Source organism: Diadema setosum, chromosome 10 (assembly GCF_964275005.1).
Source record: "Diadema setosum chromosome 10, eeDiaSeto1, whole genome shotgun sequence".
Classification (NCBI taxonomy): Eukaryota; Metazoa; Echinodermata; class Echinoidea; order Diadematoida; family Diadematidae; genus Diadema; species Diadema setosum.
In genome coordinates, this window is record NC_092694.1 from 15,459,571 (window position 1) to 15,473,380 (window position 13,810).

Here is a 13,810-nt window from a genome sequence, read left to right on the forward strand (position 1 = left end):
ATGTGCGACGTATAATGTAATAACTGCGAAAACTTGACTTAGGAGTGACACCAGGTCATTAACCATGTTTCACGGCGATTTCCTCATGCGGCACAGGTAAATCTTTATGTTATTGTGGAGATGTCCTTTTTCCCTTCTAAATGACACGTTTTTTGTTTTTTTGTTTTACTATAGTCAATTAATAATCTCGTGTGCTTAACCTGATTACTAGGTACAGTGTAAAGGCAAGAGTTCCTTTTGTACCCCCTAAATTCAGCCCCTCCCCTTAAAAAAAAAAAAAAAATAAATAGATAAATAACATGACTGCATAAGATTATAATGTTCGTAAATATAAATACTGTTTTCTAGGATAAGAAACCTGATAAGATAAGGGGTTTGGGTTGTGATGGGTTCTTGCTATGTAATTTCCGGGGTCCAATGGCTTTGGGTCAGGATTACTGTCACTTTTACAATGTTCGTCCTAAAATTACCCAATTCTACAAAAGCCTCACTGAAAGCTTTGCCATTTTTTAGGATGTTGGAATAGAGGAGGGAGAAGATGGAAAAACCTACAGAATCTTATCCAGTTTTAAAATTCAAAATTGATTGAACATTATTTTTTATCAGTTAAACTCAGAATGGACTGTCAAGTGATTAACGCCTTTTAAAATTAAAAATGTTCACGCGCGGTGGGATAGGAAACAACACAGATGATAATGGTAGTTGTAGCAATAGTAGTGCTTGTTGGCATAATAGTTTTGGTGATAGCAAAAGTGATATAAGTTGCAGTGGTATAGCTGTACAGATACGAGTAACGGTAAAAGGTAGAAATCTAGATGTTGCTGTCCCAAACCATCACACTTAATCCATTTCACCACGCTGTCTCCGGCAGCTAGTCAGACCAGTTACGTTGCAGTGTAGGTCATTGAGGACTGGCAGCTCTCTATGGGAGATATCTGGACATCGCATTGGCCGACTCATGCTGTATGAAGCCGTCGCACTGCCATAATATCCAGGCGCAATCTATATCATGAAGCTTCACATGCTCGTGATGTGCGCTCCTTACAGAAATTAATGTATGGCCGATGTGCATAGTAAAATGGCTTCACAGCAATTGGCCAAAGAGGTTACCTTCTGTAGAGATCAATGGTGGGGCTGCGCAATCCCGACTCTTGACTTCCAGATGATTTTGGTCCAGGATAGAAGGAAATGTTAAGAGTATCCTCGGGTATTGAACAGGAAGGAATAAAACATAAGCTGTCCAGCAAATCTAGAGCAGGTATCAGCAAGGGAGTCTTTCTTACTCTCTTTGCTTACAGATAAGCTTTTGTGAAAACGTTCAAGATTCTCTAGTAAAATGGAGTAATTAAACAAAGGCACACTTGAGTTTACACCTGTCGTTTAGCAATGTGCGGTCTATTAAAAAAAAAAAAAAAACCAAGGGCTTTCTTTCGAAAGTTGCGTGGTATATAGTAAATACTGTCCCAATGTTTAAATTCATATTAAATGTTTATCAGCATTCTTTATCTTCTTCCTCGTAGTTGTTACTTTTACATTGGTAAACTAGAACTAATAACCCCACACGTGCTCAACATCCTCCAAAATTTTTCATTATCGAGATACTTTGATATCAAATCGTTGTTGCTGTTGTTTGTACTCAGAGGGATGTAGTGAAGTTCGTGCTATATACTGCACTTAACTCTCACTCTCAACGGATATCTGTTTTTATGACAGAAAAATAATCGCGCGCCGGTGTGACTTGCAAGACCAGCTCAGTGACGATGGTGCTGGTGGTGATATGTCATCTAATCTATGGGCAAGTAACGTCCTGTCACAACATCCGGGGAACAGCGATGCCAATTGCGCGCCCACGCATCTCGCTGCTCGTTGCTGTTGTTGTCTTTGTGTTTGGTCTCACCTGCCTCGTTTGCAGCGCTCAAGGTGAGTGGGAAATGAGTGGTCAAAAATAAGCGCTTGATGTGAAACTCCATTCTGCTAATTATACTTTCATAGATGATGTTTACCTATTGTAATTTATCTATACACTTGTACATAAAGTATGTTGTTCATGTTTTGGTCGATCATTCTTGGAAAAACTGCAGCCCCACCAAGTGTAAAACTCTTATAACTTTAAAAACGCTTACATATTAACATTGAGTAAATACAAGACAAATTGTTATCATATTTGATCGGGGGCTTACCATGGTTGATTAAAGTAAAAAAAAAAACAAAAAAAAAACGTGTAGGTAAGAATGAGTCATATTAGAAGATGAAATCGTGCAGCAGTCTTACCTGTCCATATCCTTCTAACGTACTCTCAGCATTGATATTCCCAAATTACTTTATTTTAAACGTGAGATATTGATGAATCATCTATATCTTGGATTCTTTGATATCAATTGCCACATTCATTAAAGCATGGTTGAACATGGTGGCGAGTTCCTCTTCATTGTGGGTAGTACCTAAAATGTGATACATCTTTGCGTTCACCGTGTAAAGTCTGAGATCGTAAAAAGGAAGAAGATGCGTTGAAAGTTCAATGTTTTCTGGAAATTAACTCGTGCAGTTTTCGGACCTTGAATGATTTTTGCATACATGTATCATTTATTTTCCATGCAATGAAGTAGGTCACATCCATGTAGTATATCCCCTTAAATCTTTATTAGCATCTGGATAAAACCTGTCAAAGATCAAGAAAAAAAAAAAGAAACAAATCTGACATGGCATGATTTTCACGGTGACGCATCAAAAAGGAGGGTGCCACTTCGGTTTCACTATGCGTCCGAATCCCTGGATGACGTACAAATTTTAGAATGCTGCAACCTGCTTCACTTGTTGGGTTTTTTTTTTTTTTTCGCTCCGTATTCGATCTTGCTTGCGTGAGCTGCTATTTTGCCTTTCATGATGTTATTCAAAACAGTAATTTTTGAAGGTATAGTGTAATGCAAGTTAAACCTCAAATTATCTTTCATTTATTTCCGAGACAAAATAATTCATAACGAAAGCTCAATACATAGTGAAAACTTCCACATAGAAACAATAGTGAGGGTCTCTCTGATACGGTCCGCTCTCTGTGGCCTTATACAATTTTGGCGATGCCCTTTCAGAAGGAGCTACGATTAGTGTTACCCCGGGATTACTACGTACTCGTTTTTCTGCTCGGGGAGAAAGGGACATCACAATATTAGGTTTGGGATTGTCATTTATAATAGTAATAATAATGATAACAATGATGATGATGATAATAATAATAATAATAATAATAATAATAATAATAATAATAGTATTCATTACCATTTATTTTCATTATCATCATTATTATTATTACTATTACTATTATTATTGTTATTATTATTGTTATTATTATTATTATTATTATTATTATCATTATTTCACTTCTGGTCGTCCGTGGAATATGTTTAAGATTCACTTGCAAATTACAGTAAAAGAGTATAATACATTTCATTAAATACACAACTTATACAATACGATATACCATGAGGATACGCGTGACAAAATCCATGGCAAAAAAAAGAAATTAGCACCATGAGAATAGAAATGTTATTGGTCAAAAAACTTTTCAAGAGAATGCCAAAAAAATCATTTAAATCATTGTTAGGTAAAGGGTGACTTTTTAGGGGCTGTTCGAATCAAGGTGTTATTAACTGATTTTTTCTCCATTCACCTCCCACTAGATCCTGCCAGCATCCGACTTGTTGGCGGCACGAGTCCGAATGAGGGAAGGGTGGAGATCTACGTTGAGGACAAGGGATGGGGCACCGTATGCGATAACGGCTGGTCCTACGAGGATGCCGTGGTGGCTTGCAGACAGCTCGGCTTTCCCGGTGCGGTGTACGCCACCCCGAACGCATATTTTGGCGGGAATTCGGCTATACCCGTCCTGATCGAAAACGTGGCATGCGTCGACAGTAAGAGAGTCTATTTCCCTTCATGATGAATTAACTGTTATTTTATCATCTTATTATTTTTATTCATCCTTGTGGTTTGTCGCCATGGTTATCTCTGTAAACTTTGTCGATAAAACAAATTCATTTCAAGCACTCTTTACAGCTGACATGGCATTACAGAAGTGCTATTCTTGAATGATACATGATTATAATTCATTGTAAAATGCAGTAATTTGACGCGGGGGAAAATAAAAGTGTTGGTAGTAGACTGTCAATGATTGAAGTAGTAGCAGAATTATCATCATAATTATCATTACTATTAGGCCTAATATTTGCACGTATATTATCATTTTTGGTAGTAGTAGTGGTAGTAATTACTACTACTTGACTACGATTATCTATACTGCCACTACTACTACTACTATTTCTACTAGTTGGGCCTACTACTACTGCTACTACTACTACTACTACTACTGCTATTACTACTGCTATTAGCACCACCTGAGTAGTTCTTGGTTTTGTTTGTTTGTTTGTTTTTACTCAACCTTAACTTCCCAATGTAGGCCTAATGACATTCCCTTTTATTCGCATTTTCACTACCAACGACAGGCGAAGACTCGATTCAACAATGTCCTTCAAGCCAGGCTAATTCCTGTTCCCATGACCACGATGCTGGTGTCGTCTGTCAAGGTAATGTTGTCATTACTTCTATAAATAATAATTATTTATTAGTAAGAATAATTATAATGACAATATTAATACTTCGTGATGACAATAGTAGTGAGATACTAATGATGATAATAGCATTAATAATAATTATGAAAATAATGATAACAATAATGGTAATAATGACGACAATAGTAATAATGATAGTGAATTATTACGAAGCGCTTATTCTACTTTAAAAAAACACACACAAAAAACGATATTCATGGCAAAGTGGAAAACAGGAAATGAAAAGGATATGTTAAACTTCACAAAACATGATTATTAATGAATGTATTAGCCGAATCAAAGAGATATGATTTTAGGCTCCGTTTGAATAAACTGTGTTTACAGAAATACGGGAAGATTTTATATCAACCCCATCCCCACCCCACAGCAACAACAAAAATGCTCCGTTCGAAGTATCTGTTGTATTTGTGAGTTAAATGAACGATTGTGGCGGTTCGTAAGAATTAAGGGCACCATGAAGGCTTTGGCAAATGTGTGTAATTTACGGTAGACATATGGAGGAGGGTACATCAACGTTATAATTATCAATACTAGATCTTATGATATTAATCATTGTCATTAATGTGACTTGAAGACATTGTGGTCTCATTTAAGAGGACCATAACGTAGTTGAGAAGGCTATTACCGTTTCATGAAACCAAGAGTGCAACTGTAACGCATGATAGCTCCCTCTCACCTTGTTCCCGATTCAAATAAAACTTGTGTCACTCTGTTTGGTTTAATTGCTCGCATGATTCAGCTTTGGCAAGAAGTCAGATTGCTTATCATATGGATTCCACTTCATCTGAATAATAACTTTCTGTTTATCTTTGTGTCCGACAAATTGTCGATCTCTCAACCCACTCGCGTCCGCAGTTCCGGGCTATATAGGCTGCTACAAACTCGTGAGGAACATCTTACCGACGCAGGACCTGCCGATCAACACCAATGACGAATGCCGGGAATACTGCGATTCGCAGGGACACCCTTATTCCAGCACGTTTTATTCATACTGCCAGTGCACCTCCGGAGTCTTGGCCTTTTTCTACACCCAGGTTCCAGACAGGTTTTGCAACGTGTACTGCCCCGGGAACAATCGGATGTTATGCGGTGGCAATCCAAGCTACTTTACAGTTTTCGATTGTAAGTTATCTGTGTAGTCACACATACATAGAAATTGTTTAACTGGCAGAATATTGAGCAGATATCTAATGTTTGTATTCTTAATTTTTTATTTAAATCTTTTTTTTTATTTTCATTTTTCAAGACTAAATTCGTTAAGACGATTTTCCAAGTAGCTAAATAGTTGCATAATCATCACGTGACACTCGTCACGTGATCGTGGATCAAAAAAGTTTACACGCCTTGTATACATTTGTACAATGTGCTGGCCTATACACTCATCTTCCAAATATTGCCCGTCTTCGAAAAAAGAACTTGTACTTGTATAGTGAGTGATTCTACTTTTTTATATTCCTTTTTAACCAATTTCATCAGAGAGAGAGAGAGAGAGAGAGAGAGAAATAGGGGGAAAGATAGAGAGGGAAGAGGGACAGGGAGATCAAGATATTCAACTATGATATTGCCGAGATAAACACGTATGGAGCATCGATTTTTTTTTTTTTTTGACATTATATTTTCTTTTCCACACATGGCTGTATTGGTTAACTAACTGCATGACACAATTAACAATTTACTAACCCTCTCTTGATGTCAAATTAGTTTCTCGTCCTATTTGGCATGTGCTCGAAATGTGTACACATTCGATTCATTTACACGGAAAGGGATAAAGACAACAAACAAACAAACAAACAAACAGACAAACCAGAAAGAGCCTTCCAAAATTATTCTTGTCCATAGAACGTTATCTCGTTGCTCCAGAATTAATGATTTTAAAATATTTGAACATATTTGGACACGGTGGTGTAATTCCTAACATCTAAAACAACTCGGCAGGGGAAAAATGGCAAAATTCTTCAACGCTTCATCATATAATATTATATACCTCATACATAGAATCCTCTCATCTGATTGGTTAAAAGCGGAGTCATGAAAATAGCTGTGCCCCATTTTTGATTTACTGTGCCCGGCACCGGGGCACAGTAAATCAACTGTGCCCTGTAAATAGGTTTGGAGACAGTCGCGACCCCGTACACATAGATCGCTCAAATGTACGCACCAATGATACGACCGCCGCGCATTCGACCAGCGTGCTGTAAAAGAGACTAGCGGTCACTGAGCCCTAGGCCCTGTAAATACGTTTGGAGACGGTCGCAACCCATTTGTTGCAACCCCGTACACTGTACACATATACAGTAGATGATCACTCATGTATGCACCAATGATACGACCGCCGCGCTGTCGATCAGCATTTGCTACAAGTGCTGTAAAAGAGAGTAGAATCTATATTTTCGGTATATAAAACAAATAATGACTGCTTGATATTCGGGGCACAGTTAAAATTATGTAGGCCCTCGGTGATATGGTGAAAACCATAACCATGCCCTCAGCTTCACTTCGGGCATAGTTACGGTTTTCACATCACCTTGGTCCCATAATTCTAACTGTGCCCCTCATAGTCATTATTTGTAAACTATTCATCAAGCAAACACAATAAAGTATTCACTTACAAATGCTAAAAATCAGTTACTTTTCGTGATTTTTTTGCCCCCCCCCCCCCCCCCACACACACACGCAATACAGCAAGACAGGGAGTTTGTGAAGACGTTGGCATCCCGGAGAAAGGACAGCGATCTGGCGATTTATTTCGCTTCGGAGACACCGTCTCTTTCACCTGCGATGTCGGCTACGAACTCAGAGGGGAAGCTGAAATCCAGTGCTTGCTCGCAGGATCGTCCGGGGGCGTAGCATGGAATAGACCAGTGCCATTGTGTGGTAAGTAATCTTTTGTTGCTGTTGTTTTTGTTTTAGTTGTTATTCTTGAAATGCCACTCACATAAAACCTGCATGTGTTCACTGTGGCCAGATCCGGACAACATGAGCATGAGAACGAAGATAATCATGTGAAAATCAGCAGGTATGAGAAAGTGGTTCAAATACTAAGCTAACTAAGTTTGACAAAAATAAGTTTGGAATTTTGTTTTTAGGCATTTTATGCAAAAAAAAAAAGAAAAGAAAAGAAAAGAAAACAAAACTTTCCATTCATTCATTAGCTCATAAAAATGCAAAGAGACCGCCTACTTTGTACTTCAAAGAGGAAATCCATTCAAAAATATAAATAAACTTCAAAAGAAAGGGAAAATATATTCTCTACAGAACGATACAAAAATGAAAAAAAATCAGATGAGAATAAAGAAGCGATGACATCTTTAAATTGCTTTTTTTTTTTTCCCGGAAAGCATTTCTTGACCAGTCCTTATAAAAATTCAAATGAGCGAGTTGATGATATCATACCCTCACAGTTTTTTCATATCATTATGTTATGTATCCAATTTGGGAAGAAATGCTATTTTTAGCTTATACAAGTTAAAGCATATTCTCATACACGGATATATCAAAGTTAACATTGCTCTTTTCTATTTTGGGCGGTTTTAAGGCAAGTTTTATAAAGCTGAAATGATTATGAGATTTCTCAAGTGAAATAATGAATAAATTTTTGAAAATGAATAAGAATTTCTGAGAGCATGACATCGTCAACTTGCTCATTTGAATATTCATAAGGTCTAGTCAAGAAAAATGTTTTCAGAAAAAAAATGTGAAATTTCAAAATGTCATATCTTACTTGTTATCCGGTTTTTGTCATTTTCTGTAGGGAATGTTTTTCTCTATTTTTCGAAGTTTACTTTTGGGGTGGATTTCCTATTGAAATGTATGTGGATGTTGTTGTCGTCGTTGTCGTCGTCGTCGTTGTTGTTGTTGTTGTTGAGTGTGTGTGTGTGTGTGTAGAGGGAGTGGAATTTATTGGAGAAAATATCCCTGTTCCAAATGCCAGTACCTATGTGTTAAACGTGTGTGCTAAACATGGAGTCAATGCCGCGAATTCGCGAAGGTGGTACAAATGAAACCATGGTTTAATCATGGACAAAAACCATGCAGCGCCAAGTGTCGCATGGAATATTTCGTTACGAAATCAGTTATTTCGTCGATGAAATGATTATTTTGTAACAAAATGACAACATTTTGTAACTCAATGAGCATTTCGTCCACGAAAAGATAATTTCGTTAACGAAACGGTCATTTTGTAGACGAAATGACCAATTTTGTAACGAAATATTCCTTGCGACACTTGGCGCTCCATGGTTTTTGTCCATGGTTTAAACCATGGTTTCATCTGTACCACCTTCGTGAATTCGGGCCTATGTGTCGACGATAACAGCATTCGATTATGCCCATTTTTCTTATCTTTCCCCTTTTCAGTAAAACAGCTGACTACGATGCTTCCGCAGACAACTTTTAATCCTGCCACCACGAATCAACTAATGTCCACTGAAGCTGAAATATCGCCAATACTATCAATGACCTCTTCAAGGCCGAGGGATTTAAGCCAAAGTATTTCTTCTGGTGAGTTGAAAATGTGAAAAGAAATCTACAGCAATCTGCTTTGACATTACACTATGTTTGTACAAAGGTGTATGTAGCAATGTGTTAACCTTGTCATATTTTTCAGGGTATACGACGAAACTCGCAATCGTAGTAACATTTATGATGATTAGACAAATGTAACAGCATTTATATTAGGAAGGAGAATAACATGACTTGTGCGACACATGTGTTTTTTGGTGATATTTTACCTCTCTCAGTCACCTTGCGCAACTCCCTCGCTTTTTTTTTTTGTTCTTTACATTTAACTATTTTTACTCTACATTATCATTTATTGCTCTTGCAGGTTCAGTGGCCGGAATGTCGGTTGCCGCACTTCTTATTCTTGTTATTTGCATTCTCGCTGTCGTACTCTTTCTACGTAGAAGGTAAGCATTGCGCCATCAATCAAGTTAAGTTTGGAATAAAGTGGTTACACACAAAATCATATCCTAAATTATATTCCAAATTACAGCTATAATTATTATTCGAGACGAAATGTACCAAACGACTTAAAGTTTACTACTAAACAATATGACCTTACTCAGGAAAGGACACAGAATTTATCTCTTAGGTCAATTATTTCTCTACTTCACATGATTAAGATAAGGAATATTAGGATTGTCACATTGTGAAATGATGAAACTTCCCCTGTTTTCTTGCCCTTTGGACGTTTTGTACCTTGTAGTCTCTTCTGTTAAAGTCTTACTTTATGTTGTTCATCTTCTCGTGTCTACTATGTGATTATCAATGGATATTTCTTGAAATGCAGGTGTTATCCCTTGTTGATTCCTCCTCTTTTTAAATATTAGTTTGCTTAAAGCCTCTGCTTCGTACATTTCCATATTCCTCTACACTTTTATGAACAAAGTCATTGTGTTTTATCAGATATGTCGAAAGAAATTAAATTGCATTGAATGGAATCTTAATGCACCCCGCCTTCGATAATGACGCGTCATTTTTCACATTATGTTTTCGATATTATAACATTTCAATTTTTAGCTCTTACGAATATCAAATGTATTAAACGACGCATGAGAGCATGGATTCCATGCATTATTGCTTAATCTTGGAGTTTTCAGAGTGTCGTCACTTTCTCTCTTGGTAGGCTTGTTTTTTTATTGTTATCTTTATTTTTCGTCATAGATCTCCCGACCACTCACCTCATTGAAGACATACATTGATGCCACATTAAGAAAAGAAAAAGTATACATGAATGTGCAATCTCCCTGAATTATATTAAGTATGAAAAATGACTGAACTTGAATTAAAATAATTGGTGCCACTTATTTGGCCTTTATGCGTATTAGCTAGATTCATTTATCTCCAGATTTATGATATATTTTTGGTCGTTTTTATGCAGTATGGTTTTTCATTGACCTGCGGAAATTCGGATGCCACAATCAAAGCCAACAATTATTACATTTCTTTATTCACCCATTTGTGCTGTTGTTGCTTGTTATTGTTTTCTCCTGCACCCTTGCTGTACCTGAAAAAATCTGAAGTGAATCTGACACAATGTACCACAGTAGTCTTCCCAAATGCTCCTAGTATTAATGAGATGACTGCGTTAATCATGTTGACAGTTTGAGCTAATAAGATTATGTACAATGTGAGCAATGCTGATTGAAAAAAAAGAAAATCACATCTAATTCTTTTTCGTGCAATTACTTTTCAGAAGAGAGAAGACTGAACTGAACAATCTTGAACCGCAGGCTCTGAACAGAGTTTCCGACTCGACCGAAAACGTCTACTCAATTGACGAAGGCAGTGTGGTTGAGAGCGAAATGTTTGGCACGCTCTCTGCGGCAGGTGGTGGCATCGCAGGGGCTGCTGCAGGCTCCCCTCCGACTACAGGCAATGGTCACGTCAACAGAGGGTTGCCGAGCATACATTTATATGCCGACGTGGAGCTCCGCGACGATGAACTCATCAGTCCGTCATCGGACTACGAAACCACTGAAAGTGTCAGAGGAAATGGTGGTGATGCCAGTAGAACTCAATTTTCAGATGGTGCAGGCCCCAATACTAACGGAACGGAAGGTATACGCTCGAATGATCGATACTATTTTGTCCTGGAATCTCCAAATGACATCGCGTCCGCTCTAGCAGCTCCACTGCATTCACAAATACGCGATGACGCAAAAATCGCAGGGTCTGTCGAAGGCCACTACTACTCTGAAACTGATACAGCGGACACGGGTCTGCAAAACTTTGGGCAAATAGATGCAGTCGCGAAGGATGCTCATCATGATAACGCGGCCCTCTCGGACAGAGAGGACGCTGTTTCGCTGCATTCCTTCGTGTCAACAACGTCTGGTTACGTGAACGGTGGTTTCAACGCAGTTCCCACCGGGTTGACTGAGAACACATTGTTCAAAGCGAGGGCTAAAGCGTTAGAGGAGACTTCTGGAGCGAACGCTCAAGAGGAAACTAATCATCTTCAAGCTGAGACAGATGTTGCCAGTGTCGGCAGGTCGAGTGGTGATGGCAATGGACATGAAGACTTTAAAGCGAAAGATTCCGTGCCTCTGTCTCCAGAGACACCGAGTCCTTCCTACATGAACACCGATTTTCACGCAGTGCCAGAAATGATTGAGAACACTCTTTATAGATCACGTGACAATGATAACGAGAGCGAGGAATTCGATGATCATATATATTCTTATTAGCTTATTTCTCTCTCACGTGTAAGCTGTTTTCACTGTAGTCTCTCCAAAGAGGCGTCTGTCTTTTAAACGTCTTAAACGTTTTTTGTTTTATTCCGCCTCCACGACGACCCAGATGTAGACCAGTTACCAACGGTAGTTACTAACTTAACAACCTTATTGTAACGGAGAATGAGAGCGAAATATAGATCATCTTCACATAAAAAAAGATAGATGAAATAAGTACAGCAACATTAGTAAAACACAACAAAATGAAATCTAATGAAATCGGACAGTCCGTCCACCAAATTCAGCAGGTTTAGATTTCCCTAACATAATGAAAGAGCACTTGGGTTACATCTTTTAGAAAGTAGGGAGAATACATTACCATTTTAAATCAGTGGAAATTCGGAGAAAAGTGTACTCTTTGTAAACAAAACAAAAAATTGTAAAATTCTCCCTCTCTATTCTTTTTTTTTTTTTTTTTTTTTACATAGTGACAGTCATACACTGATGCAGTCTCCTTTTTCAGCACTGGAGGCTCTAAAACTTTAAATATTATATAATGCATTTTGAACAGAATCTTATGATTTTCTTCCTACTTAATCCATATGTTGTACTAATGCTGGTGCATTCACTTACTCCATATAATATGAAATTTTATTTGTGTTATGTTTATATACATAATATTGTCATGGAAATCACACCTCTTTCATTATTTCCCAACCTTACTTTACGCCATAGGCAGATAGGTGGTGGTAATGATATGTATGTCAATATCGTTAATGTGAATTTGGTAAAGACTATAACCTTATTGGAGCATCAACATAAATTAGGAAAGAAAATCAAAATGTGTAAACATGTCTTCAAGTCATTTATGATTTTGTCAACACAGGATCGGCATTATTTCATTAATGAAATCATGGATACATTCGGACTCTAAAAACAAAGGAGAAAAAAAAAAACCCACCGAATAACGTTGAAGTAGTCCGTAAAGCGAGCGAACAATGACAAACAGAAATGTGTGTTTCACTAGATGACCTATAACATTCCAAGCATGAATCCAGGTCAGTTAATCTTTTCTTAAATGATTAGTTACGATTTTTAAATGTCAAGATTCTTTCTTCTTGTTGCTTGAGTGTACAAATATGTGTTTGTTTGTATATGTGTGTGATTTTTTTTTAATCCATGTGTTTAAACCATGTGTCTATTCCTGGGAAATTATGTTATGTAGACAGGACAACGTTCTGATTGCATAACACCAATATTATGACAGAGTATGATTTCACAATGTGACGGTATGTGACTGCACCTGTACCTTGTAATATTCTAAGTCAAGCGTATAGCTGCTCCATGTTCAAGTTGGTTTGATAAAAAAAATAAGAACAAATGAGCATGAGATTGAAGAAACGTATGGAAGATGTACATTGCATATCCCCCCCCCCAAAAAAAAAAGAAGAAAAGTCGCAAATACAATGTTACAATTTCACATTCTCACTAGTGTTTCCAGAAACAGCCATAATATTATGGTATGTAAATTGGACATGGCGATGACTTTGATAATCTCTTATGGGCGGGTCTAGGTCAATTATCCCCTAGACAATTACCCCGTATCCCCCCCCCCCCCGCATTAATCCTAATTCTGAACCTAACCTTAACCATAACCCAAACTCTCAACCCTGAACCTATCCCTAACCCTAATCTTTGCTCTAATTTTACAACTAACCAGTATTTTGCCGGGGGGGGGGGGGGGGTTATTGCCCTCGGGGGTAATTGCCCGGATACGCTCATGGGTCTGCACTGTCCTAAATTGCTCTTTTTCTCATTACGAAATGTAAGGAACGAGAGGTGTTCTTTGTATCAAGTCGTTGTAATGTTGATGTAACCTGCAACCCGATTTTTTATAAGCTCTGTAGTAGATGTAAAGGTGTTTACCAAAACACAATTTTCGACTTTCGTTTCTTCTCTCCGGCCAATAGAAAGCTTGTGAGATGATGACTTTGTCTTTTGCGTGAATTTGCG

General features: G+C 37.8%; 1 protein-coding gene across 1 annotated transcript; it reads left to right on the forward strand.

The window, feature by feature from the left end:
• Nucleotides 1–1,760: 1,760 nt before the first annotated feature.
• Nucleotides 1,761–11,812, forward strand: LOC140233791 (uncharacterized). The gene is made up of 8 exons (XM_072313885.1): nucleotides 1,761–1,920; nucleotides 3,675–3,908; nucleotides 4,497–4,577; nucleotides 5,478–5,744; nucleotides 7,305–7,496; nucleotides 8,979–9,122; nucleotides 9,448–9,529; nucleotides 10,819–11,812. The coding sequence occupies exons 1-8, from the start codon at nucleotides 1,761–1,763 to the stop codon at nucleotides 11,810–11,812; spliced, it is 2,154 nt and encodes a 717-aa protein (XP_072169986.1).
• Nucleotides 11,813–13,810: the final 1,998 nt, after the last annotated feature.

Coding starts and splice junctions, on each gene's coding strand:
- LOC140233791 (XM_072313885.1), top strand. CDS start 1,761: ATGGTGCTGGTGGTGATATGTCATCTAATCTATGGGCAAGTAACGTCC. Junction 4,578..5,477: donor TGCTGGTGTCGTCTGTCAAG/GTAATGTTGTCA, acceptor TCGCGTCCGCAG/TTCCGGGCTATATAGGCTGC. Junction 7,497..8,978: donor TAGACCAGTGCCATTGTGTG/GTAAGTAATCTT, acceptor TCCCCTTTTCAG/TAAAACAGCTGACTACGATG.